At 44.6% G+C, this 24,480-nt stretch overlaps 1 protein-coding gene across 4 annotated transcripts in view; it reads right to left on the reverse strand.

Annotated features, from left to right (window-relative positions):
* LOC128901962 (E3 ubiquitin-protein ligase KCMF1-like) overlaps positions 1-17,643 on the reverse strand; it is a 58,148-nt gene extending 40,505 nt beyond the window's left edge. Inside the window, exon 1 of one of the 4 annotated variants that reach the window (XM_054184171.1) lies at positions 17,573-17,643. In XM_054184171.1, coding sequence (XP_054040146.1) covers positions 17,573-17,639 — 67 coding nt within the window. In that variant the 5' untranslated portion in view covers positions 17,640-17,643. Of the gene's footprint in view, positions 1-4,203; positions 4,279-16,943; positions 17,227-17,572 lie in introns of those variants that run through there. The other 3 variants (XM_054184170.1, XM_054184172.1, XM_054184173.1) reach the window with 3 other exon arrangements.
* Between the last annotated feature and the right edge of the window lie 6,837 nt (positions 17,644-24,480).

Consider the following 24,480-nt stretch of genomic DNA (forward strand, 5'->3'; position numbering starts at 1 on the left):
CGGATTATTATCTATTATTGCTTTTTCACATAGGCAATGATGAAGCTGCAATAAGAAGTCCAAGGGCAATCAAAAGAGACTTCAGGGCCTTGGGACAACTGGTTAAGGGATCAGGAGCACAAGTAGTGTTCTCTTCTATCCTTCCAGTTGCAGGGAATGATGAGGGAAGAAACAGGAAGAGCCAGCAGATCAATAACTGGCTCCGAGACTGGTGTCACAGGCAAAGTTTTGGGTTTTTTTGATCACAGGTCAGTCTACATGACACCAGGCCTGCTAGTGACAGATGGGGTACACCTTTCTCAAAGGGGGGAAAGGATCTTTGTGCAGGAATTAACAGGGTTCATTGAAAGAGCTTTAAACTAGATTTGAAGGGGGAAGGGACAAAAAACAGGCTCACTAGAGATAAGCATGGAGGTGGCATGACAATGTTTGAGGGACAGTGTGCTAGCGAGCTCCTTCAGTCTGCTCCATGATGTGCAGAGTACACTGGAGCACATTTGAAATATCTCTCTACCAATGCGTGCAGCACCCTAGCCATCTCTGTGGAGGCATAGGATGGAGATCCATGCAACAGCAAAGAAACAAGGGCTGTTCATGTGTTAGAAACCACAGAAGCACCTGAGAACAGTCACATAGGAATTAGGGCTTCTCCCCCCAAAAAGGTGGTAGGATAAATATCCCAACTGAAGTGCATCTACATCAGTGCATGCAGCATGGGCAACAAACAGGAGGAGCTGGAAGCCACTGTGCAGCTAGAAAGCTATGATATAGTTACAGTCACAGAAACATGGTGGGATGACTTACAGAACTGGAGTGCTGCATTGGATGGCTATGAACTCTTCAGAAGGACTAGGCAAGGAAGGAGATGAGGTAGGGTAGCCTTGTATGTTAGGGAGTGTTTTGACTGTCTGGAGCTTGATGATAGTGATGAGAGAGAGTTGAGCGTTTATGGGTAAGAATAAAGGGAAAGGCCAACAAGGCTAATATCACAGTGGGAGTCTGTTATAGACCGCCCAACCAGGATCAAGAGGCAGATGAAATAGCCTATAAGCAGCTGGGAGAAGTCTCACAATCACTAGGCAAAAAACCATTGTGGCATCCCCCCAAGCCAGAATTCAGAGTTCTGTATCCTCAACCAGTTATTATTTCAAAGTTTGCCTTTTTTTTTAATTGCTAAGTAGACTGTTCATATTTTTACATATCATTCTCAACAATCTTATCAGAGATGAGCTCCTTATTCAGCTTTCTGGTCACACTGCTTAAATCATTCCTGCTTCCAGGCTACAAGAAACAGGAATAACTAAGCCCTATATTACAAGGAACCAGTTACTGGAAAGCCATGATTCTCCATTACATGAAAGACTGAATAATTTACTTTTCTCACACCGTTACAGACTATAAAACACACCCATGTATGTGAAAACACCATTTAAATATGATTTCTTTAATATGCTGCCATGCATTAAGCCTAGTAACTTGTGCTCTGCAGATAGCTGTCTGAAGGAACAGGGTATCTGGAATAACAGCTATAGCAACACCTACCACTACTAGTTTGGCCCATGAGGGTCACAGAACTACTCTAAGAACATCCTTTACTTATAAAGCACTGTCCTGCTTGACAAACCTGATCTCCTTCTATGACAAGGTGACCTGCTTATTGGATGAGGGAAAGACTGTGGATGTTGTTTACCTGGACTTTAGTAAGGCCTTTGACACCATTTCCCAGAGCATTCTCCTGGAGAAACTGGCTGCTTATGGCTTGGATGGGCAAAAAACTGGCAGGAGGGCCAGGCCCAGAGAGTTGTGGCAAATGGAGTTAAATCCAGTTGGTGGCCAGTCACGAGTGGTGCTCCCCAGGGCTCAGTATTGGGACCAGTTCTCTTTAATATCTTTATCAATGACCTGGATGAGGGGATTGAGTGCACCCTCAGGAAGTTTGCAGACGACACCAAGTTGGGCCGGAGCACTGATCTGCTTGAGGGTAAGAAGGCTTTGCAGAGGGATCTGGACAGGCTGGATCGATGGGCCAAGGCCAACTGTATGAAATTCAACAAGACCAAGTGCTAGGTCCTGCACTTGGGTCACAACAACCCCATGCAACGCTACAGGCTTGGGGAAGACTGGCTGGAGAGCTGCCTGTCAGAAAAGGACCTGGGGGTATTGTTTGACAGCTGGCTGAATACGAGCCAGCAGCGTGCCCAGGTGGCCAATAGCATCCTGGCCTGTATCAGGAATAGTGTGGCCAGCAGGACTAGGGAAGCAATTGCACCTCTGTATTCAGCACTGTTGAGGCCACGCCTCAAATACTGTGTCCAGTTTTGCACCCCTCACTACAAGACAGACATTGAGGTAGAGCACATTCAAAGAACAACAACGAAGCTGGTGAGGGGTCTAGAGCACAAGTCTTATGAGGAACGGCTGAGGGAACTGGGGTTGTTTAGCCTAGAGAAAAGGAGGCTCAGGGGAGACCTTATCTTTCTCCACAACTACCTAAAAGGAGGCTGTAGCAAGGTGGGTATCAGTCTCATTTCCCAGGTAAAAAGTGATAGGACAAGAAGAAACAGCCTCAAGTTGCCCCAGGGAAGGTTTAGATTGGATATTAGAAAAAATTTCTTCGCTGAAAGGGTTGTCAAGCACTGGAACAGGCTGCCCAGGGAGATGGTTGAGTCACCATCCCTGGAGGTATTTAAAAAAATTTGTAGACATGGCACTTAAGGACATAGTTTAGTGGTGGACTTGGCAGTGTTCGGTTTACAGTTGACTCTGTGATCTTAAGGGTCTTTTCCCATTTAAATGATTCTATGATTCTATTTCAATTGGCATGACTTAAAGCAGCCACATGATGGATATTTTCAAACCACATGAAAGACGTCTCAAAGATGAATTGTCATCTAGAGTGAAGAGCTCAAGATCTAAGCTGTGAAAACTATAAAGCAGTGCTAACTTCACTCATCAACAGACTAAGTCAGGACTAGAACTCAGTAGCTAGTTTTCTCATGAAGAATGCATGGTCAAGGGGAATCATACAGTGAAACTGAAATATTCAGTTGTTTCTTGCTCTCTGCCTGAAACATTCTGAAGCACTGCACATGTAGCAATATTTTGGGATACATATTTAACTTTTAGAAATACCAGAGGGAGAACAGATTATCTCCTAATCACTATAAAACCTACTTAAGATGGACATGAAACCTGCATCTGAGGTATTCAAGTAGAAATGTTCCTGGCTAAGGAAGCTCAACGAAGACAGCAACATTTAGCTGCAGATACAGAACAGTATCTCAAGGTTAGAAAAACAATTTAGACTAAAACCCTTTAGTTTTAGCAGGACACTGAAGCAACATGATGTTTGTGTGTAGTTCCACTAATGTAACATTCCAGTTAAGTGTTAAAGAACTAGCCTTCTGGCCTTTAACTTGATTACGGTCCTTCCTTCATTAATACACAAAGTAAGGATTACCAAATCCTTTTGGTATCCTATGTACATACAAAATTAGCCTAACAACAATCTCCTCTCCAGAAAAAAAGTACCAGTTACTTAAACTTTCTTCCTAACTTATATGGAACGCTAAGCGGGTTGATCCTTCTCAAAGACTAATGAAATTACACACAAGAATACCACTGAATTTCAACATGCATCATCATCCTACAGCAGCATGGAAAAGGAACCAGAATAAAGTGTTTCCAAAATTAATTGGTTGGACTGAGGCTGCAGTCAAAGGCAAGGCAGATTTGTAGTTGAATAGAAAGGAGGAAGAAAGCCAGGCCTATAGTAGGCCAGAGTGGCAGAAGAGTTATTGTTCTCCAAATGAGACTTCTCTCCTCTACTCCAACCTGGAGTAGAAGCAGGTCCCCAGATCTTGTTCTCTCTGTTATCAACAAACTTGTGGACTCCACTGATACAGCACCTGATACTTGTCTGACCCTATTCTAAAGATATGAGCACCATCCAGTACTGCTGAGTTTCAGCTCTGCTCATAACACATAAGGGTATAAACATAACATTAAAAGGAGTTGTTTCGCTTTGCTTTCACACCCCAGATTCCAGAAGTCATACATAAAAAGTGCAAGTCATCTAGAAAGCAAGAAAGAAGTTATTAATAAGCACTCAATGAAGTTTGACTTGCCTAACACTCTACAACTACTATAAACACGGTAATTTAAGTAAACAGCAATGCATTGTATCAGCACAGAAAGACTTACGTGGCAGCATAAGAATCAGCACTGTGCGTGGTCTTACTTAACTTTTCTGTTTGTTTGGAAATTGGTAAACAGCACATGAATTTTATGAACAGAGAATACTTGAACTGAGGAAAGCTCTAAACAGTAACAAGTGCAAGAAAATATTAATAGTAGCACCCTAACCCTGCACTCATTAAAATCAATGGTAAAGTTTCTCATTTAATAGCATGGGATCAAGGTCATGAAGTTTTTGTAGTTGTAGAAAGGACAATAAAGATTCAGCTTGGGAGAACACAGGCTGAAGGGGGAGAAGGAATCACCTGAAAATTAATTTTCTCGTTAACATAAGTGTGAAAAGAAGGAACATGGAAAATCCTAAGGATAGACAAAACAAATTAAGAACTGACATTTTTCTGTTGAGTCCTGCAAGGCTTAGAGGTTGTCTTCTTGAAAAAAAGCTTTGAAGGTTTTTAAGAACTTACCTTAACACACAACAAAACACACACAGAAGAGTGACAAAAAAGGAGAAAGCAAACAATGGGAACAAGTGATATACCCAATTAGGCTTCGGAGAACTAAGTAGTATGGGTCAGTTGAGGACACAGACTGCCTTCACCTTAACTCATACTTTTATAGACTTAAACAAACTTTTTCTTTCAGCCACTGATTACTTAACACATCTGGCAATAGTACAACTCAATTTTCCTTGTGAACTCTTACCTTTACACAAGGCTAGGTGGAAATTTGCTATTCTATTTAAAAGGTACACTCTGTTAGGAGGTGCTGAAGCTAGTAGCTCAATAAAGGCAATGCTACCACAGTGCCATACCCCCAGGTCCAAAGAGTAGCAAGACTGAGTGACCATGTATTTCCAATAGGCACACACAATATATACACACAAAGCCAGCCACACAGATCAACACTGACAGAAAGATACAGCAGCACTCTCAAACAGCACCAATATCCCATTCCTCTCTCCAGCTGATCAGGATGAAAGCCCGTTAATGGAAAGATACATACATATGTGCAATATGAATCCCTCCAGTAGCTGGCCCCTAGATCCCTAGTCTCCCCCATTCCTGGTAACTGGACATGTGAACTCACAAGGCCTGCAACCCCACTCCAGCTGCTGGTACTCAGACCTCATACATACACATACTGCATATTCCTCTAGTAACTGGCCTTAGACACTCAGTCTATCCAGTAGCTGGCCCCTGGATCCCCTGGTCTTCCAGTTGCCTCACACAGACACACACACAAATAGTTCTCTCTGTTAACTCGTCCAGATTTATGGCCTTTCCTGTAGCTAGACCCTTTCTCAGACCCTCTGGTCTCTCCAGTAACTGACACAGACTTACAACCTCTCCAATACCTGGCTCCCAAGCCTCTCATCCTACTTTCTGGCTAGTCTGGCTTGAAGTTTACTCACTATTACACACACCCACACAACTGGAAGGCACTCCAGTTGCTGGGACCTCAGGCTCACGAGCCCCTATAATTCCATGGCCCCTTCTCCAGTTGCTGACATTTAGACCTCCATACACATACATGCACACAAAATAAAGAACCTCCTCAGCTAGGAAAAATAGTTAGGGAGTTTAATAAGACAGGATAGACTGTATTGATCAGTCACAGGGCACAGTCAGACAAGCATACTGATCAGCAACCTGTTTACATGTGACTGGGCCTTTTATCCCCTTATCCCTCTATTTTCCCATGCTTATTCCTCTCCAATCCACCCTGATACCCCCCCCCCCTTCGCTTCGGGCCTTTCCCTAAATACCCCATACTGTCTTGCACAATCCCAAAATGCTTCCCCTGCATCCTACATCCCCAAAGGCAAAATACACACACCCCCATCCCCCCAGAGTCTGCACAGTAGTAAATGGAGAGCCTCTCTCATTGACTCCTCTCAGCATGTCTCACACCCAGACAGTGGTCTAACTTGCAAAAATAAGGGTTTCTTTGAACCCAAAATAATACAAGTGTACTGAAAAATATTATAGTAGAACATAAAAAAAACTATGCTGGATCATTTAAATATTACCCATGTTCTACCTTGAGAAATTCTCAAATGTTTTCTTACAATGGAAACATACTAAAGAGAATGGCTTCACAACCACTCCCACTCACCATCACAGAAAATCTCTCTTTTCCATTAGATAATACATTCACAGAAACTACAATTGCTTAGAAGGAAAAGCAATACTAGGAAAGTACTGTCTTTAATATGGGAATTGTACAGTCTTTATAATAAAAAGCCTCAAGAACTTTCATACTTACTTCAGTCAAGCTTTAAACTTGTTCCATTCCTCACCCCCCCTTCTTTCATTCACCACTGCACATGCTTCTTAGCTATTGGCTTGTACTTTCCACAAATACACAACCCAAACAACTGTCTGCCATACCACACATCCATCTTGCTTTCTCTTGGTCTCATCAGCAAGGGTCACCCCATTAGCTTCACGATTCAAAGCTTCCAATTTCTCTCCTGTTATCATACACAGGAAGTATCCAAAATACACCACAACATGCTCCCCCTTCCAGTCTCACATCAGTTTTACATGCCTCAGACCTATTTCTCAACATAAATTGCCTAAATGTTCCTCCCTAACATCACACAAACACAAGGAAAGTAGTAAAAACAAATGACAAAACAACTTTATATATACACCAATAAAGACTTTAAGAGCCATCACTGACCTATGGATCACAGTTGATACAATCACAAAATAACTTAAGTGGGAAGGGACTTCTGCAGGTTTCTGGTCTAACCCCCTATTCAAAGTAGGGACAATGAGAACAGATTGTGCAGGGCCTTCTCTAGCTGAGGTTTGAATACCTCCAAGGATGAAGATATTACAACCTCTCTGGGACCCTGTTCCAGCATTTAACCACCCTCATGGGGAAAAAGGGTTTTCCTTATATCTAATCAGTATTTCCCATGTTCCAACTTGTTGCCATTTCCTCTTGCCCTATCTTTGCACGCCTCAGAGGAGACTGGCTCCATCTTCTCCACTCCCTCCCATTAGGTAGTTTTAGACAGCAATGAAATCTCCCCAAGCCTTCTCTTCAAGGCATCTAGGTTTGTTCAGCCTCTCTTCACATATCACATGCTCCAGTCCCCCAACTACTTGGCTACCCCCGCTGGACTCACTCCAATGCATCATAGAATGGCTCAGGGTTGGAAGGGACCTTTACAGATCATCTAGTACAACCCCCCTGCAGTGAGAAGAGACATCTTCAAATAGATCAGGTTGCTCAGAGCAACCTAACCTTGAACGTTTCCAGGGATGGGGCATCTACCACCTCTCTGGAAAACACATTCCAGTGTTTCAACACCCTCATCATAAAATTGTTTTCTTTATATCTAGTCTAAATCTACCCTCTTTTAATTTAAAGCCATTACCCCTTGTCCTATCGTAACAGGCCCTGCTAAAAAGTCACTCTCCATCTGTCTTATAAGCCCCCTTTAAGTACTGAAAGGCTACAATAAGGTCTCCCCAGAGCCAGACATCTCTTCTCCAGGCTGAAGAACCCCAACTCCCTCAGCCTGTCCTCATAGGAGAGGTATTCCAGCCCTTGGACCATTTTTGTGATCCTTCTCCAGACCCACTCTAATAGGTCCATGCCTTGTACTGAAGATTCCAGAACTGGACCCAGTACTCCAGGTGGGGTCCCACCAGAGCAGAGTAGAGGGGCAGAATCACCTCCCTCGACCTGCTGGACACACTTCTTCTGATGCAGCCCAGGATACAGTTGGCTTTCTGGGCTGCGAGCACACATTGCCAGCTCACATCCAGTTTTTCATCCACCAGTACCCCCAAGTCCTTCTCAGCAGGGCTACTCTCAATCCCTTCATCCCCCAGCCTGTATTGATACTGGGGGTTGCCCTGACCCAGGTGCAGGACCTTGCACTTGGCCTCATTGAACCTCATGATGTTCACACAGGCCCACTTCTTGAGCTTGTCCAGGTCCCTCTGGATGGCATGCCATCCCTCAGGCATGTCAACTGCACCACATGTCCGTGCCAGTCTTGTACTAGGGAGCCCAGAACAGGACACACAAGATCACATCTGGAGTCCCAAGTGCTGAAGAGAAAGACAAGAAACTCTTTCCTTGACCTGCTATTACACTCTTGCTAACACAGCACAGTATTTGGTTGTCCTTCACTACAAGGGCACACTGCTGTCTCATATTCGACTTGCCCACCAGGACCCTCATATCCTTTTCTGCAAAGCCGCTTTCTAGCCAGTTAGTGCTCAGCCTGAACTGGTGTGGGGCATCATATGTCCCCAGGTGCAGAATTTGGTATTTGTCCCTGTTGAAACTGCACGAGGTGCCTGCCAGCCCCTTTCTCCAGCCTGTTGAGGTCCCACTGAATAACAATCCAGCCTTATAACATATTGACTGCTCCCCACAATTTGTTTTTATCTGCAAACTTGCAGATAGGGGACAAGTTTGCATTATCCAGTTGTTAACAGACATTAAACAGTATTGGTCCCAATATCCATCTCTAAGAGATGCCACTAGAAACTGGCCACCAGTTGGACTTTGCAATGCTGATCACAACCCTCCAAGTCCAGCAGTCCAGCTAATTTTCCACCCATTTCACCAAATTTGTGACATACGGAGATCACATCTAAAGCCTTTCTAAAGTCAACATCCACCATTTTCCCCCTTGTCCACACAGCCAGTCATCACAGAGAAGGTAATCAGGCACAATTTACCCTTGGCTTAAGGGATCCCTAACTTAATCTTTGTCTACTGTGGGAAATACTTCACTCCCACAGACTGCCAGTAGGCTCTGGGACCCGAGAGGCCAGAAGGCAGACCTTACCAGTGAAAACCAAGGCAAAGTGTCATCTAGTACCCAAGTACCTCAGCCTTTTCCATGTTCATTGAGCAGAAAACTGGGCCTTTGGTGACAATGTAACCCTTCCTGCTGTTCTCCACATCTCTCTCTAGTTGCAACTCTAGCTGGTCTCAGGCTTTCCTAACTTCATCCCTGCATGCTCAGCCAATGTCCTAGGCTCCCTACAGCTCTATAAAAACTCTTGATACACTCGAGATCACCCTAGCATTATCATTGGTGCCCACGTGCACAAGCAAAAGAGGGAGAGTCTTTGCTCTTTCTGCAACTACCCAAATCCAAGCCCCTGATAAGCAACAAGCCTCACAATACTGCAAGTCAGTTTTGCAGATGGGTGCCTCAATTCCCCACAGGAAGTCTCCAACTATCATCACCTACCACTTCCTCTTGGTGAGGAATCTTTCATAATTCAGTTTTTCACTTAACACTTAAGTGAAACTGCTATACTTTTTTGATTAGAGTACGTGTGAAAACCCATCCTCTGAAAAATAAAAATCTGTTCCACAACAAGAACATTATGCAGCTTCATTTTTAGTCTAATGCAGATAGAAGACGAGACATCACTGATTACAATTGGGAAAAAGCAAATTCATATTTCTGTCAACACCAGATAGCAATGGATCAACATACTTTAGAGAACAAATAAGAAATACAAGTTTATCAGCCTCATTATTAATGCCATACAATCCAAATCACATTAGGAAATTTCATGACAATGAGAATTCACAAAACAGAAGCACATGCAATTTAAAAAAAGTTATCTATTTCTGCACATCTAGAAATTAAAAGCACATTAAGACCATTATTTAGAGCACTTATTTTTATTTATTTTATGACTCTAAAGTAGCTCCCTTAAAATAGTCACTGTGGTTTTATGCTCAACATAAACCCCTTTCAAAAGGCTTAATACAGGATCCCAAATTTAGTAATTTATTAACTGAACAAAACATAAACACCAAGTTTTAAAAATCAGAACATTAAACTTGAAGCAAAAAAACTTTTTTCCTAAGTTCAAGTGATTCTGTGCTACAGAGATGTTTTCCTTTGTTTACTGAACTAGCTTTCTGAAAATACAAACTTTATTATACTATTATGTTGAAATATACGATACAACATTGTATTTAATAAATCATTGCATCAGCACACATGTATCTCACTCCATAGATTGAGATACAAGCAGAAAGGATCAAAATCCAGGTCTCATTATTCCTAATTATATATTCAGACCCCAAGGTGCAAGGCTTATCTATATTCAGACTCCCAGCAATTTCAAGATCCACCCAAGGAAAAAAATTTCTAAAATATAACCAGTATACACAGAAGTATATAAGTTATACAATAAATGTGTAGCCAATAAGTCTGAACAGTATTTTTAATTTATTCTTTCCCCCATCAAAGACCATAGGAACGGCAGGTAGGAGAAAAGCCGTTTCCATCAGAGGTGACATGATAAGGGAATGACTAAGACAAAGAGGCTCCAGCAAAGGCTTGTAGAACATCTCTTATCACACAGACAAAAGGACAAACTGATTCCTACTGGATTAGTGTCTAGAAGGGTAGTCAAACATTTAACCAGGGCTAATGACATTGAGCAATTTTACCAAAAAGGAAAGAAATAAACTAGTCAGATAATCCTTTTAGGTGTAGCATAAAGAGAAGTGGAGGCAGACATCTGGGAAGGATTTTAGGTGCCTCGGACAGACTGTGAACCCTGGAGTACCTAACCAATGGGAAACAGGGGAGGGAAAATTCAGCTGGGGATTAGGGAATAAAAAGGTGTGTTTCAAGAACTGAGAGTGTGCCTACTTGCTAGGTCACCCGCTCTTGCAAGAATGTTTAAATAAAACGTGCTTCGTATCGTTCACTGCCTGAGCCGTTGTTATTGGATAAGAAGCGTTTCTCACAAGACTAAGATTACTGACAGGTACACAATGAGCCCTTCTACTAAGATCTCCTAATACATTTCCAACCTTGAGAAACTCCGATGATCCACTGCTATTGGGGCTAGGGTACTTGAGATAGTTATCTCAACAACATCACTAATAAAGCAGTTTAGAGCATGACTATCCAGTTGGATACCTCTAAAAGACACTTATGTCCAGACCCCAAATAATACTGAAGGCTTTCTAGCACACTTGCATGTGACCCATATATTTATTCACAGAGGCTACCACCAATTTCCTGCCACACTACCATAATTCTGTAGAGCAACTCAAATGTTTTGCAGAGGTAGAGAAAACAGCTTTAGTTTAAACAACAAACCTAGTCACTTTTCAAAGTGCCTTGAGGGTTTTATTTCTTTTCAAAAAGGGCTCCAACCTTGAACCAAAGACTGCAAAAGGTATGAGTCAAGCGAGTGCTTGTACTCACTTCTGAGATTCAGTTCTGAACTCTACAAATGAAGAGCACTTATGTAAGTGATAAGAAGAGTTGAAGGCACTTCTACAAGGAAAAAACAATATTTTAAACTTGCAGAGGTCTCACTTTTAGGCTCTAGACAGTTGTTGAGCTTACAAAATAAAGCTTCATGAAATAGTTCAAAACCAAAAAATTCATTTACACATACTGGAAGCCAGTGAAACAACTGAACACGTCACTATACTCTGCACTGAAAGAAATTCAGAATTACTTTATTTCATTGTTACTAATTATGATAACACTGTGATATAATTTTGAAACAAACATTTTGTGATGGGTTAACCTCAGCTGGCTACCAGATAGCCACCCAGACACTCTCACTCCCCCTCCTCAAGAGGGCAAGGGGTGGGGGATGGAATAGAATGGAAAAGCTCATGAGTAGAGATAAAGATACTTTCAGAGGCAAAACAGACTCGACTTAGGGAAAATTTATTTTTAATTTGCAATAAATTAAGTAGGATGGCAAGAAACAAACCTAAAAAACTAAAATACCTTCCCCTCCCTTCTCCCCAGGCTCTACTTCACTTCTTCATTCCCAACTCTTTACTTCCTCTCCCCAAACCAAGAGGGATGTGAAATTGGGGGTTGCAGTCAGTCCATAACAGTGTCTCTGCCACTCCTTCTCCTCACACTTTTCCCCTACTCCAGCACAGGTCCTCTCCATGGACTACAGTCCTTCAGAAAAAGACTGCTCCAGCACAGTCTTCTCCACAGGCCACAGTTTCTGCCACTAGCCTGCTCCTGCACCAGATCTTCTCCATAGGATGCAATTCTCTCCTGGAGCCTGCTCCACTGTGGTCCTCTCCATGGGCTGCAGGTCCCACCACTGGCCTGCTCCCATTCCTCTCCATAGGCTGCAGGGAAATATACCTGCTATAGCACTGGGAGCACCTCCTTCCCCTCCTTTTTTCTGACCCTGCTGTCTGCAAGATTGTTTCTTACACTTCCACTCCCCTCCCCCCTTTCTTACACACACTGCTGCACAGCATTTTTACCCTTTCTTAAATTTGTTTTCAGAGGTGCCATCAGCTTCAATGACTGGCTCAGCTTTGGCCAGCAGCGGGTCCTTTGCAGAGCCAGCTAGAACCAGCTCTGTTCAGCACACAGGCAGTCCCATGTCTCTTCTCACTGAGGCTGCCCCTGCAGTACCCCCCAAAACCTTGTCACATAAACCTAATACATGTGAATGACATTAAGAATCATATTTACGTAAAAACATCAGAATTAGCATGAGTTCAGGACAGAGATTCAGCTGACTAAAAAGTTGTAGGAAACATGACAGAATATCAGACATTAGATTCTCTACAACCTTTTAATCTCAAGTAGTTAGGAGACATGAAATACAAAGTTTGAAGGATTAAAACTTTGGATTCTATCTCAAATAAATACTTTTTCTGTGGAAAAAGTATTGCACAGTCTAGTTACACACTGTGAAAAAGCACTTCTGTCAATTGGTTTTGAATTATTTGCCTCTAATTGTATAACCTCCTATTCTTGTATTATGAAAAAAGTTATAGGCACTCTTCATCTATATTATTTAAGCTATTCCCTTTTTAGATTCTGTCAACCTTGAAGATAAAGATTTTTTCAGTCTCTATTCATGCAAGAGTCCTTTGTCTCCTCCCCCCCCCAATTCACATCACTTCTTGAGCTCTTTGGAAGGGATTCAAGCTACATACAATAGTTTATAACACTGTTATACTGAAATCTGACAGTGATATCTGAGTTAAACTGTTTGTTGGTCATCTTATGACTCATTTTCACAGCCTTTAACTACCCCATTTGCAGGTATTAGAGTTGCAGCTGTGAATGCCCAAAGTTTTCAGCCTTCATGAAACAAGAAGCACACAGATAGCAGCCACCTGTAAACTCTTGTCCAAGTGATTTGCCTGGCACTTCCCAAGAAGTCCATAAGAGAGGCAGGAATGAATCCAGCTTTCCACAACAAAATTCAATGTCACAAAAATACTTTCTTTCTATAATGCCTCATCTGGTCCTCCCCTACATACAACAACCTCCTTCCCTATACACCTTTGACAAAGCAGAGTACAACAGAGAAGAAAATATACAGCTACGTAATTTCACAGTGCACATACTCAGAGAGCTGAATTAGGTCTCTCCACACAAGCTAGTTCTGGCACATCCCAACTCTCAAGTGCTCAGCTTGACAACTCTGCTGTTCTGAACAGCTTCTTGAATGCAGTAACATTTTTCATATCTCACCACCAAACTCAGTAGCAGTAAAAACAGAAGCATGATTATCTACAGTGATACCCCACAACCTCTCCCAAGTTGATACCACTTAAGTAGACACTTTAAGGTATATGAAAAGTTAGTTTCTCCCTATTGCTCTTCTTTTTAGCACAAGTTAATTTCACTCATCTTGTGGTGGTCATGCATTGAGCTTATTTAGTACTTTCTAAAGTTACTTGGAAAACCTTCTAGTCACCCCCAGCTCAAATAATTGTCTTATTCACAAACATTTCTATCCCACTATTCCCTTCACCCACATCCTCCACTCTCTGGATAATTTTTAAAGTTCTACATCAGTTCCATTTCTGAAGGTATTAAACAGTCAATGGCAAAAGGCAATGGCTGAATTCTACTTTTTTTTCCCTATCTCCTAACTATTTTCTGATCCACAACATGACTTAATTTCTTGCCACAAAGCAAAGAAAATTGCCAAGAGACCCTGATGAAAAGTAAACTTATACCTCCATCAAATACTTATTTAGAGTCCCGAGACATCAGAATTCCAAGTTCTCCAGCATTTATCTTCTCAAATACATCCTTCCCCATCACAAAACTGATTCTGGCAAAAACAAGCCATTTTGACAAAAAACAAACAGCAGAGGTAAAATTTATTAACATGACTGAAACTCGCTTTTCTCTTACACCTTATCCTTGCAAAAACAACTTCCATCAACTTACAGTTTGAGAACTCTAAGCCAGCCACAGACCCTTCATCAAGGCAGCTTATTCTGCCCTTATAACTAATATAAAATTAACACTTAGAACATACTAAATGGGGAATAAAAGAAAAACATTAAGAAAACTCAAGACAAACCAGGTTCCTATAAAAATCCTATCACAAAGTACAACTGTTGCTGCAGTTTTATATCTTTTCAGTTTTGATGGGTTTTTTCCTTTATATAAAAAGATATTTAAGTCAACAATGTAACATTACCATCAACAGTTTATTAGAAGATAACTGTTCTCATTTTTAAAAACATGCCACTTCAAAGACCATTGATATACCCATTTCCAATTTTTAACAAAACCATACTTAATGTTATTTCCATACTTCGATTTCTACTGATGAACAGAAAGACTGAGAAAAACATTATTCCCCACACTACAAACAATACCTACTATCCACTAGAAAAACCTCAAAACATAACCTCTATGTCAGAAACACATTTTTAAAAAAGTTTTTAATTCTTCTCCTTTATTAAAACACTGCAACACTGAACACATCATACCATTTTTGTAGCTTTAACCAGCGCAGTCTAAGAAGTCTGCATCCTGCTTTAAATCGCATACCATGGATATTTATCACAGCAGCAGTTTACAGAGCATTTTCTCCTAAACCACAAACAAAGTTTTTATTAACCCTTATTTTACTCACTGTTGTTAGCATTTGCCTCATTATCTGTGTCCTATGCAGATAATCCAACAACCCCACACACTCTCTTTGAAAAAAAAAAAAAAGAAAACAAACACAAAACAAAAAACCCACAAAACCAACCCCCCAAAACCAAAACAACCGCTCTCCCCCCCCCCCCCCAAACCACACACCACCAAAAAACCAAACACACATAAAACCACATCTTAATCAGAAGAAAAGCAAGAGGATTTGGTACATTTACTAGACAAAAAAAGTTAGTAGATTCAGGCAAGACTGGTCTTAGATAGGCAAGCACACACAACAACAAAATGCTGTAGCTATACAAAGAATAGCCATCATACTTACTCTAGTTCAACATCAAGCTACCAACCCTCCCATCTAAAGTCAGTATTATTACTCCCAAACACTGAAGTCTTCTAGCACACTGCTTTCAAAACATTAATCTTAAATAAAGATCTCTCCATTCCTTTTAAATAGATTATTCTCACAGTTCTAGAAGAATCAAAATTATGTATGGATACAGGTACTAAACTTAGTTCCTAACAGAGCAAAAAATTATCCTTTCAAGATACAAGGCAGAACTTCTACAGAATATTTTATATTAGTGCAAGTACCAGTAATAAGAGGTAGAAAACTAAGCAAGTTTCTTTACAAATATCACACACAACTTCTCTCTATGTAAATTCCCTTTTATATTTTTCTCTCCATTCTTCTCACTTTTTTTATTAATCCATAACTATCCACTTCACTTACCCATAGCAAAAAAAAAAAAACCCAAACCATAGAACAAGGAAACAAGGACAAACACAGAAAATAATTGTATGATGAACTCTCTACAAAAGCTGCTACTACATCAGCATGCTTCCTCTTTTAAAATACAAAACTGAAAAAGAATGTTACTTCTCAACCTGCTAAAGCTACCAAAATACAAACTACAACTGAACAAAACCACGAAGACAGCATAAACTCTTTCTCCCAACACCACAGCCAATTACGTGCGCGAGTTCCTTCTACACCTGCCGTGCAACCCCTCCCCCGTCATTATACTAAAGCAGACCACACCCCAATCCACTTCTCCTGGGTGCCACGCCACCCTCCTTGTATCGCCTCCCCTCAAACACTACTCTCCCCGCGCCTCGTGCCCCACAGTCCCTTCTCCTCCTCTTCCCTACCCTAAGAAACCTGGAGGTACTTCCCCTTACGGGGAGCATATCATGCCAAGCCTGCCTCCTCTTCCTCTCCTGCACCCCTTCTCCCTTCACATCATGCCATTCACAACTCCAGGGACACATCAGCAACTCATCCTGACACATACCTCCCACCTCCCTTACACCTTCCTCCATTCCCCAAAACAGATTCCCCCAGGCCCACCTCTCAGGCCCCATCCTTCAAACAGTGAATTATGAGAAGTGAAAATAATCAGCTCTCCTGTCTTCTCCATTATCTGCCTCGGACACGCTCTTTGTCCGGGGTGAGGCAAGGCCCGAGTCGCAGGCTAGTGAGGAGTAACAGAGATCATGTTCTTCAAGCTGCAGCAGCCCCTTCAACCTCAGCAAGCGCAGGCCTGGCGCGCGTGCTTAGTGGCAACAGAAAAAGAGACTAGGGATCCACCCGTAACGGACACGGCCATCATCTCCCCTCCCGCGATACTGCAAAGCGAGGCCTAGCCTCCACCTTCCTCCTCCCACCACGGCCACTTTCCGCGACCGACTCTACAGGCCCCGCTCTCAGCGACGGCGCCGCCATGTTGACCCACCTCACACGGCGGCATGCAAGGCCCTAACGCCGTACAGGGCTCAAGGACATCTCTTCCCCCCAGCCCCGCGGCGTTGGGCCTCTCACCTTCATGTCGGGACATCCTAATTTTGAGGCTGCAGCCCAGGCCTGTCCCTAGGCTCCCGCTGGGCTGCTCGGGCGTCGCTTTAGCCTAGATCCCTGCCGCCTTACGCGCTGACCCCTAAGCGCGAAGCGAACAGGCAACAAAAAGAGGAAAGAAATAGGGAGGGCGAAGCAAAGAGGTATCTGTTCTAACGGCGGCGGCGGCCGGCCGGCCGGCCTGCCTCTCTCTCTCTCTCCCTCCCTCCCTCGGGGGGGCGGATCCACCAGCAGCGACTTCCCAGGTACCGCGATACAGCGAATCTTAGGCCTCTCTTCCTCTTCCGCCGCTTTAATCTACACCCCGCTTCCTGAGTCCCCGCCTCTGTTTCCTCTTCTATTGTTACTGTAAGAACACTGACTCCTTCTTGCACCCTTCAGCTCTTTCCCGTCCTAAGCTCAAAGTCTCCCCGTTTCTTTCCTTCTCCATCTCTTTTGTGTTTTTTTAATTCTTTTTCTCTTTTTTTACTTCATTCCTTCTCTGTCCAATAGCCGCTGCTACTGCAAGCAGGAAGGAAGAGGAAATACATAGCCAATGGAAAGGAGGATCGGCACCACCCAACGCAGGGGGAGCCGCGGGGTTGCGAGTAGCTTACATGTACTGGATGGGGTTCTCCCCTTCTTCCTCCAAATTAGGAAAGACTGCTGTCTCCAGGCATTCATCAGAGACATAGCCTCCTCCACCATTTCGGCCTATGACAACTGCCCGCGTGCCGCGGGAGGCAGGGAGAAGAGTCCCCCCGCTCGCCCCTGTTGTAGAACACGCTGCTGTAGCGGTGGAGCTGTGCCTTTGTGGATGCACGGAGATCTCCTCCCTCATCCTCTAGTAAGGACGCCAGAGAGCGAGGAATAGCAGCAACCCGACAGCAGCCTTGAGGAAGGGGACAAAGTTCAGCGAGGTGGTTCATGGTACTTCCCATTCCCCCTACTTTCCAGTGTAGCTTGCAAAACCCTCTCTGTAATTCGGGGAGGTGTAGCGAGCAGTGATGAATTTGATACGTGCCCTGATGCTTCCTGCCCGGTCCTGGCTTCCTGACTCCTGCAATGCTGAGGGTGCTCGGATAACTTCTTAATCAGCCGAGAAAGGTAAATGCCAGCCTGCCTGCAACAGGTGCCATATTGCATATGTGTGGGGTTTACCTAGTCTTGATAATTCTCAGTGTTTCTGCTTAGTCTGCGAAGTGATGAGAGGTGAAGAGAGGACGACCTTGTGGCCACAGTAACATACTGATTTGTCATAGGTGAACTAAGCCATTTTAGTGGGATATTCCCATACTTTTCTGTGCATTTTTTTTCATTCTGCCTCTTACTGGTGTTAGACTCCAAAGGATAGGGATGTGTGTTTCAGAATGGGAAGGGGGAACTCCAAACATTGCACAGCTCCTGACTGCTGCAGGAGCTTTCCGATGAGAGGTTTAAGGTAGCAGCAGCGTGCCCAATTACTGTGACAGACATGTCCCTAGAAGTGAGCGCCACATAGTTGGGAAGGGGGGAGGCAGAACCTTATAAAGAATGATGAAATAGCAAAAAGTTTCTGACTTGCAGAATTTTATTTGCTTTCCCTGCATCTTTTTGTATTTTGTGAAAAGACATTGGTCTAGAGAAGAAATTGTAAATGTAAAACATCTATCATGGGAGGGGGAGATGGGGGGAAGGACGGATCGGATGGGGAAGGGGTGGTAGGGGGAAGGAAGGAAAGAAGGGGTAGGGAGGGGAGGAAGGAAGGGGAGAAGGGAGGAGGAGTAAGGAGGAGAGGAAGATGGGGAAAATGGGGGGGGAGTGGGGAAGGGGACAGGAAGTGAGAGGGAGGTATGGGGAGGGGGGAAGAAGGGAGAGTAGGTAAGAGGTTAGGGGGAGAGAGAGGGGAGAAGGCACAGGGGCCCGCAGTGGGGTTGAAGGGAAGGGGAAGAGGGGAAAGTAGGGAGAAGGGGTTGTGGAGGAGGGGGAAAGGAGAAGGGGACTGGAGGTTAGGGGGAGGAAGTGTGGGGAGGGGGAAATAGGCGGGGGGGAGAGGGCAGAAGAGGATTGGGGGGATAGGGATTCGGGAGCAGAGAGGGAGGAGAGTGTTTTGCACCAGGAGGTGCTGGTTCATCATGATCCCGGTAAGAAAGGCGCTTACACTCTGTAACGCATCATTTAAAATGCTATTTATTAGAGCTAACACTATAAAGAAGGAGAAGATAGTATAGATAATGTTACATCCCTTCAGACTCTGGGAACCCTGAGTTGTGCAGCACTGAATGGGCCTCTGATCAGGGTGCAGCACACCATGCAAACCCTATCTGTAGATAGGGTTACCCCATTTTAGTCATTTGAGCTCTTACAGGGTTTTCTTACAAGAAAAAAATTCTGTTCATTTCTACTGTCAAACAGAAAGGATGTTTAAATGAGAACTCACTGCTTTTAGATCAAGGCAAGGAAATGCAGTGGCTGTAATCACTGGTACCAGGTGGGATCTGCCTGCAGGCTCCTCTGTTACAAAAAGCTGTCTAAGTTTATCCTGTGGCTAAGGGATATGTGCAGAACAATGCAGGACTCTGCTTACTTAGTTAATTGTTGTGTGGATCACTAACTCCTCGATGTAAATTGTCTTGTAGTTAGGATCACGCGTTCTTTTGAAGTTGCGTTTTGTTCTGGGTTTCCATTTTAGTGGACAGTGTTGCCTCTGTCTTGCAGCACAGCACAAACCCCAAAGGCTACACCAGTAATACTGCATTGTTTGTGGTTTAACCCCAGCTGGAAACTAAGCTGTAAGAAAGGCAGGTATTGCTTTTGCAGAGGAGAAAAGCCGTTTCCATCAGAGGTGACATGATAAGGGAATGACTAAGACAAAGAGGCTCCAGCAAAGGCTTGTAGAACATCTCTTATCACACAGACAAAAGGACAAACTGATTCCTACTGGATTAGTGTCTAGAAGGGTAGTCAAACATTTAACCAGGGCTAATGACATTGAGCAATTTTACCAAAAAGGAAGGAAATAAACTAGTCAGATAATCCTTTTAGGTGTAGCATAAAGAGAAGTAAACAGAGGCAAGACATGGCCTGATCTACAAAATGCCTGGCCTGCTGGTAACAGGTGGGAATACCTTGACTTCCAGGGGAAAAAGGGTCCTAGGACAAGAGTTATCAGGGCTCATTGAGAGAGCTTTAAACTAGATTTGAAGGGGGGTGGGGATGGTACTGGGCTTGCTGGTGAGGTGCCAGGGCGTAGTAGCTCAGCACTTGTGGGGGAGTGTGCCAGTATTTCTGAGAGCCAGAAGGCACACCACATCTCAAGGGCCAAAACTACACACACGACTCCCTCTCTGAAATGCTTATACACCAATGCACGCAGCACGGGGAATAAGCAGGAAGAGCTGGAGATCTGTGTGCGGTTGCAGGGCCACGATCTCATTGCAATTACTGAGACATGGTGGGACAGCTCACATGACTGGAATGCTGTCACGGATGGCTATGTCCTTTTCAGGAAAGAGAGGCCAGCGAGGCATGGTGGTGGAATTGCACTCTATGTGAGAGAGCATCTGGAATGCATCGAGCTCTCACTAGGGGCAGATGAAGAGAGGGTTGAGAGCTTGTGGGTAAGGATTAAGGGGCAGGCTAATGAGAGGGACACTATTGTGGGTGTTTATTACAGGCCACCTGATCAGGATGGGGAAGCTGATGAGGCCTTGTACAGACAGCTGAAGGTAGCCTCACAATCACAGGCCTTGGTTCTCATGGGGGACTTCAATCACCCCGATATCTGCTGGGAAGACCACACAGCCAGGCACGCACAGTCCAGGAGGCTCCCTCCAGTGCATTGATGATAACTTTTTGACACAGGTGGTGCAGGAGCCAACAAGGCGAGGAGCACTCCTGGACCTGGTACTGACAAACACAGAGGGACTGGTGGAGGACATTAAGGTTGGGGGCACCCTAGGTTGTAGTGATCATGAAATGATAGAGTTCAGGATCATGGGTACTACGCACAAAACAACAAGAAGTAAAATCACAACCTTGGATTTCAGGAGGGCTAACTTTGACCTCTTCAAGAAACTGCTTGGAGAGATCCCGTGGGCTAGGGCTCTGGAAGGCAAAGGGGCTCAAGAGAGCTGGTTGGTATTCAAAGGCCACTTTCTCCAAGCTCAGGACTGGTGCATCCCTAAGAGCAAGAAATCGGCCAAGGGACGCAGGAGACCTGCATGGTTGAGCAGGGAGCTTCTGAAAAAGCTCAAGTGGAAGAAGGAAGTCCACAATAAGTGGAAGAAGGGACTGACCCCTTGGGAGGATTACAAGAATGCAGCCAGAGCGTGCAGGGATGAAACAAGAAAAGCCAAGGCCTCCTTGGAATTAAACCTGTCAAGCGATGTCAAGCTCAACAGGAAGGGCTTCTTCAAGTATATTGGAAGCAAAAGGAAGACCAGAGAAGTTGTGGGCCCACTGTTGAATGAGACTGAATGCCACCTTTGCTTCGGTCTTTACTGCTCGGCCCAGCCCTCAGGAGTCCCAGACATTGGGGAAGTAACAGGGAAAGAAGAAGACTTCCCTTGGGTTGAGGAGGATCGAGTGAGGGATCAATTAGGTCAAGTAGATATTCACAAGTCCATGGGCCCCGATGGGATGCACCTGAGAGTGCTGAGGGAGCTGGGGGAAGTCATTGCTGGGCTGCTCTCCATCATCTTTGAAAGGTCCTGGAGAACAGGCGAGGTGCCTGAGGACTGGAGGAAAGCCAATGTCACTCCAGTCTTCAAAAAGGGCAAGAAGGAGGAGCCGGGGAACTACAGGCCAGTCAGCCTCACCTCCATCCCTGGAAAGATGATGGAATACCTTGTTCTGGGCGTCATCTCAAGGCATGTGGAGGAAAAGAAAGCCATCAGAAGTACTCAACATGGATTCACCAAGGGGAAATCATGTCTGACTAATCTGATAGCCTTCTATGATGGCATGACTGGATGGATAGATGAGGGGAGGGTGGTAGATGTGGTCTACCTTGACTTAAGCAAGGCGTTTGACACGGTCTCCCACAGCATCCACATAGGGAAGCTTAGGAAGAGTGGGCTAGATGAATGGACAGTAAGGTGGCTAGATAACTGGTTGAAAGACAGAGCTCGGAGGGTCGTGATTAGGGGCACAGAGTCTAGTTGGAGGTCAGTGACGAGTGGTGTTCCCCAGGGGTCAGTACTGGGTCCAGTCCTCTTCAATATATTCGTCAATGACCTGGATGAGAGGATAGAGTGCACCCTCAGCAAGTTTGCTGATGACACAAAGCTGGGGGGGGTGGCTGACACAGGAGAAGGCTGTGCCGTCATACAGAGAGACCTGGACAGGCTGGAGATCTGGGCAAAGAGGAACCTTATGAAATTCAAGAAGGGCAAGTGTAGGGTGCTGCGCCTGGGGAGGAATAACCCCATGCACCAGTACAGGTTGGGGGCTGACCTGCTGGAGAGCAGCTCAGCTGAAAGAGACCTGGGAGTCCTGGTGGACAACAGGATGACCATGAGCCAGCAATGTGCCCTTGTGGCACATTGGAAGGCCAATGGCATCCTGGGCTGCATCAAGAAGAGTGTGGCCAGCAGGTCGAGGGAGGTCATCCTCCCCCTCTACTTGGTGAGGCCGCACCTGGAGTACTGTGTCCAGTTCTGGGCTCCCCGGTTCAAGAAGGACAGGGAACTGCTGGAGAGGGTGCAGCAGAGAGCTACCAAGATGATTAGGGAACACCACCATAAGAGAGGAACACCTCTCTTATGAAGAAAGGCTGAGGGATTTGGGTCTCTTCAGTCTGGAAAAAAGACAACTGAGGGGGGGATCTTATCAATGCTTATAAATACTTAAAGGGCGGGTGTCAGGAGGATGGGGCCAGGCTCTTTTCAGTGGTGCCCGGGGACAGGACAAGAGGTAATGGGCACAAACTTGAACATGGGAAGTTCCATATAAACATGAGGAGGAACTTCTTTCCTTTGAGGGTGGCAGAGCACTGGAGCAGGCTGCCCAGAGAGGTGGTGGAGTCTCCATCTCTGGAGACATTCAAAACCTGCCTGGATGCGTTCCTGTGCAACCTGCTGTAGGTGACCCTGCTCTGGCAGGGGGGTTGGACTAGATGATCTCCAGAGGTCCCTTCCAACCCTATGATTCTATGATTCTATGACATCCGGGAAGAATTTTAGGTGCCTCGGACAGACTGTGAACCCTGGAGTACCTAACCAATGGGAAACAGGGGAGGGAAAAAATTCGGCTGGGATTATGAAATAAAAAGGTGTGTTTCAAGAACTGAAAGTGTGCCTACTTGCTAGGTCACCCGCTCTTGCAAGAACGTGAATAAAAATGTGCTTCACAGAGGATTCTGCCTGAGCCTATTTCATTCGGACCAGAACTTATTTCTCACATAAGCAGAGTCACAATAGGATGCTTTTGCCACTCATTCCCAGTTAGGCTTACCTCAGCCTCCAACACATACAGCTGTTGGGATCTTCCCATCACTCCAGAAATATGGATAGATTCTGCCCCTTTGCAGTCTGATGTACACTGTGCACCGGTGTCCACTAGATCTTTATACTCCCATGGGGCTGATTTGCCAGGCCATCAAAACCACACAGTCCAGTAGAACTGGTTGTCCCTTTCTTCCGCCTTGACAAAGGCAGAGCCCCTCTGTTCCTGGTTGGAGTCTTCATTACTTGATTTTTGTAGCTGCAAAAGAGAAGTCCCTTCATCAGGCTCAAAAGTACAATCAGCCCTTCTACTCTGCCCAACAGAAACGGGAGCAGTAATTTTCCCAGATGGATGCCTTTCGTCTGTTGTTTTTCCTTGCAGTTCCTGTACCCGAGCTTCTAGTCTCCAGGTAGGTTCACCATCCCACTTCCTCATGTCCCCCTCGTGGTCACGTAGATAGAATCACAGGGTTGCACGTGGTGTGCACCACTGGCACCCTTTTCCTCACGCAGAAAAAAGCTGATTCTTAATAGCTGACATATTGGTCAGTACGAGCGAGGAAGACATTCTCTCTGAATTGCTGGGACAATTTTTGGGTCAATTTCTTCACAGCCGAGATGCAGGCCCGCATGGAGGAAGTGAGATTCTCTTCGTATTCTTGGAGTTGTCTGGCCAGTTCATCTACAGTTGGTGCCTCCGTGTCTGTCCAGCTCCTTATCGCCAGGGTGTGGGTATATGATGTCAATGCACTTTTGTAAGAGATGACTGTAAATTCCCTGATGAGGGGCAGAAGGCCCTCCAAGCCTTCAATGGAATGCCTCAAACACTCACAAGGAAATAAATAATGCAGGCCTGGCCTTCAAAGAACTGATAAGGCTCACACTTCTGGCGCCTGAACTGTCTTGTTTTCTGCCACTCGTGTGGTGAGCTTGCTAGTTCTCGGTTCTCAAGGCCATTGTGTCTGATAAGTGACCTTTGCTTCATTATCCACGAAATGCATATGAAAGCGCACACCCCTGCATATGCTAATGAAGATTATAGAGATCATGCTAAACATGTATGACTATGGCACTCGTCTTTCCACCCAAATCATGCTACA

This window comes from Rissa tridactyla, chromosome W (assembly GCF_028500815.1).
Source record: "Rissa tridactyla isolate bRisTri1 chromosome W, bRisTri1.patW.cur.20221130, whole genome shotgun sequence".
Lineage (NCBI taxonomy): Eukaryota > Metazoa > Chordata > Aves > Charadriiformes > Laridae > Rissa > Rissa tridactyla.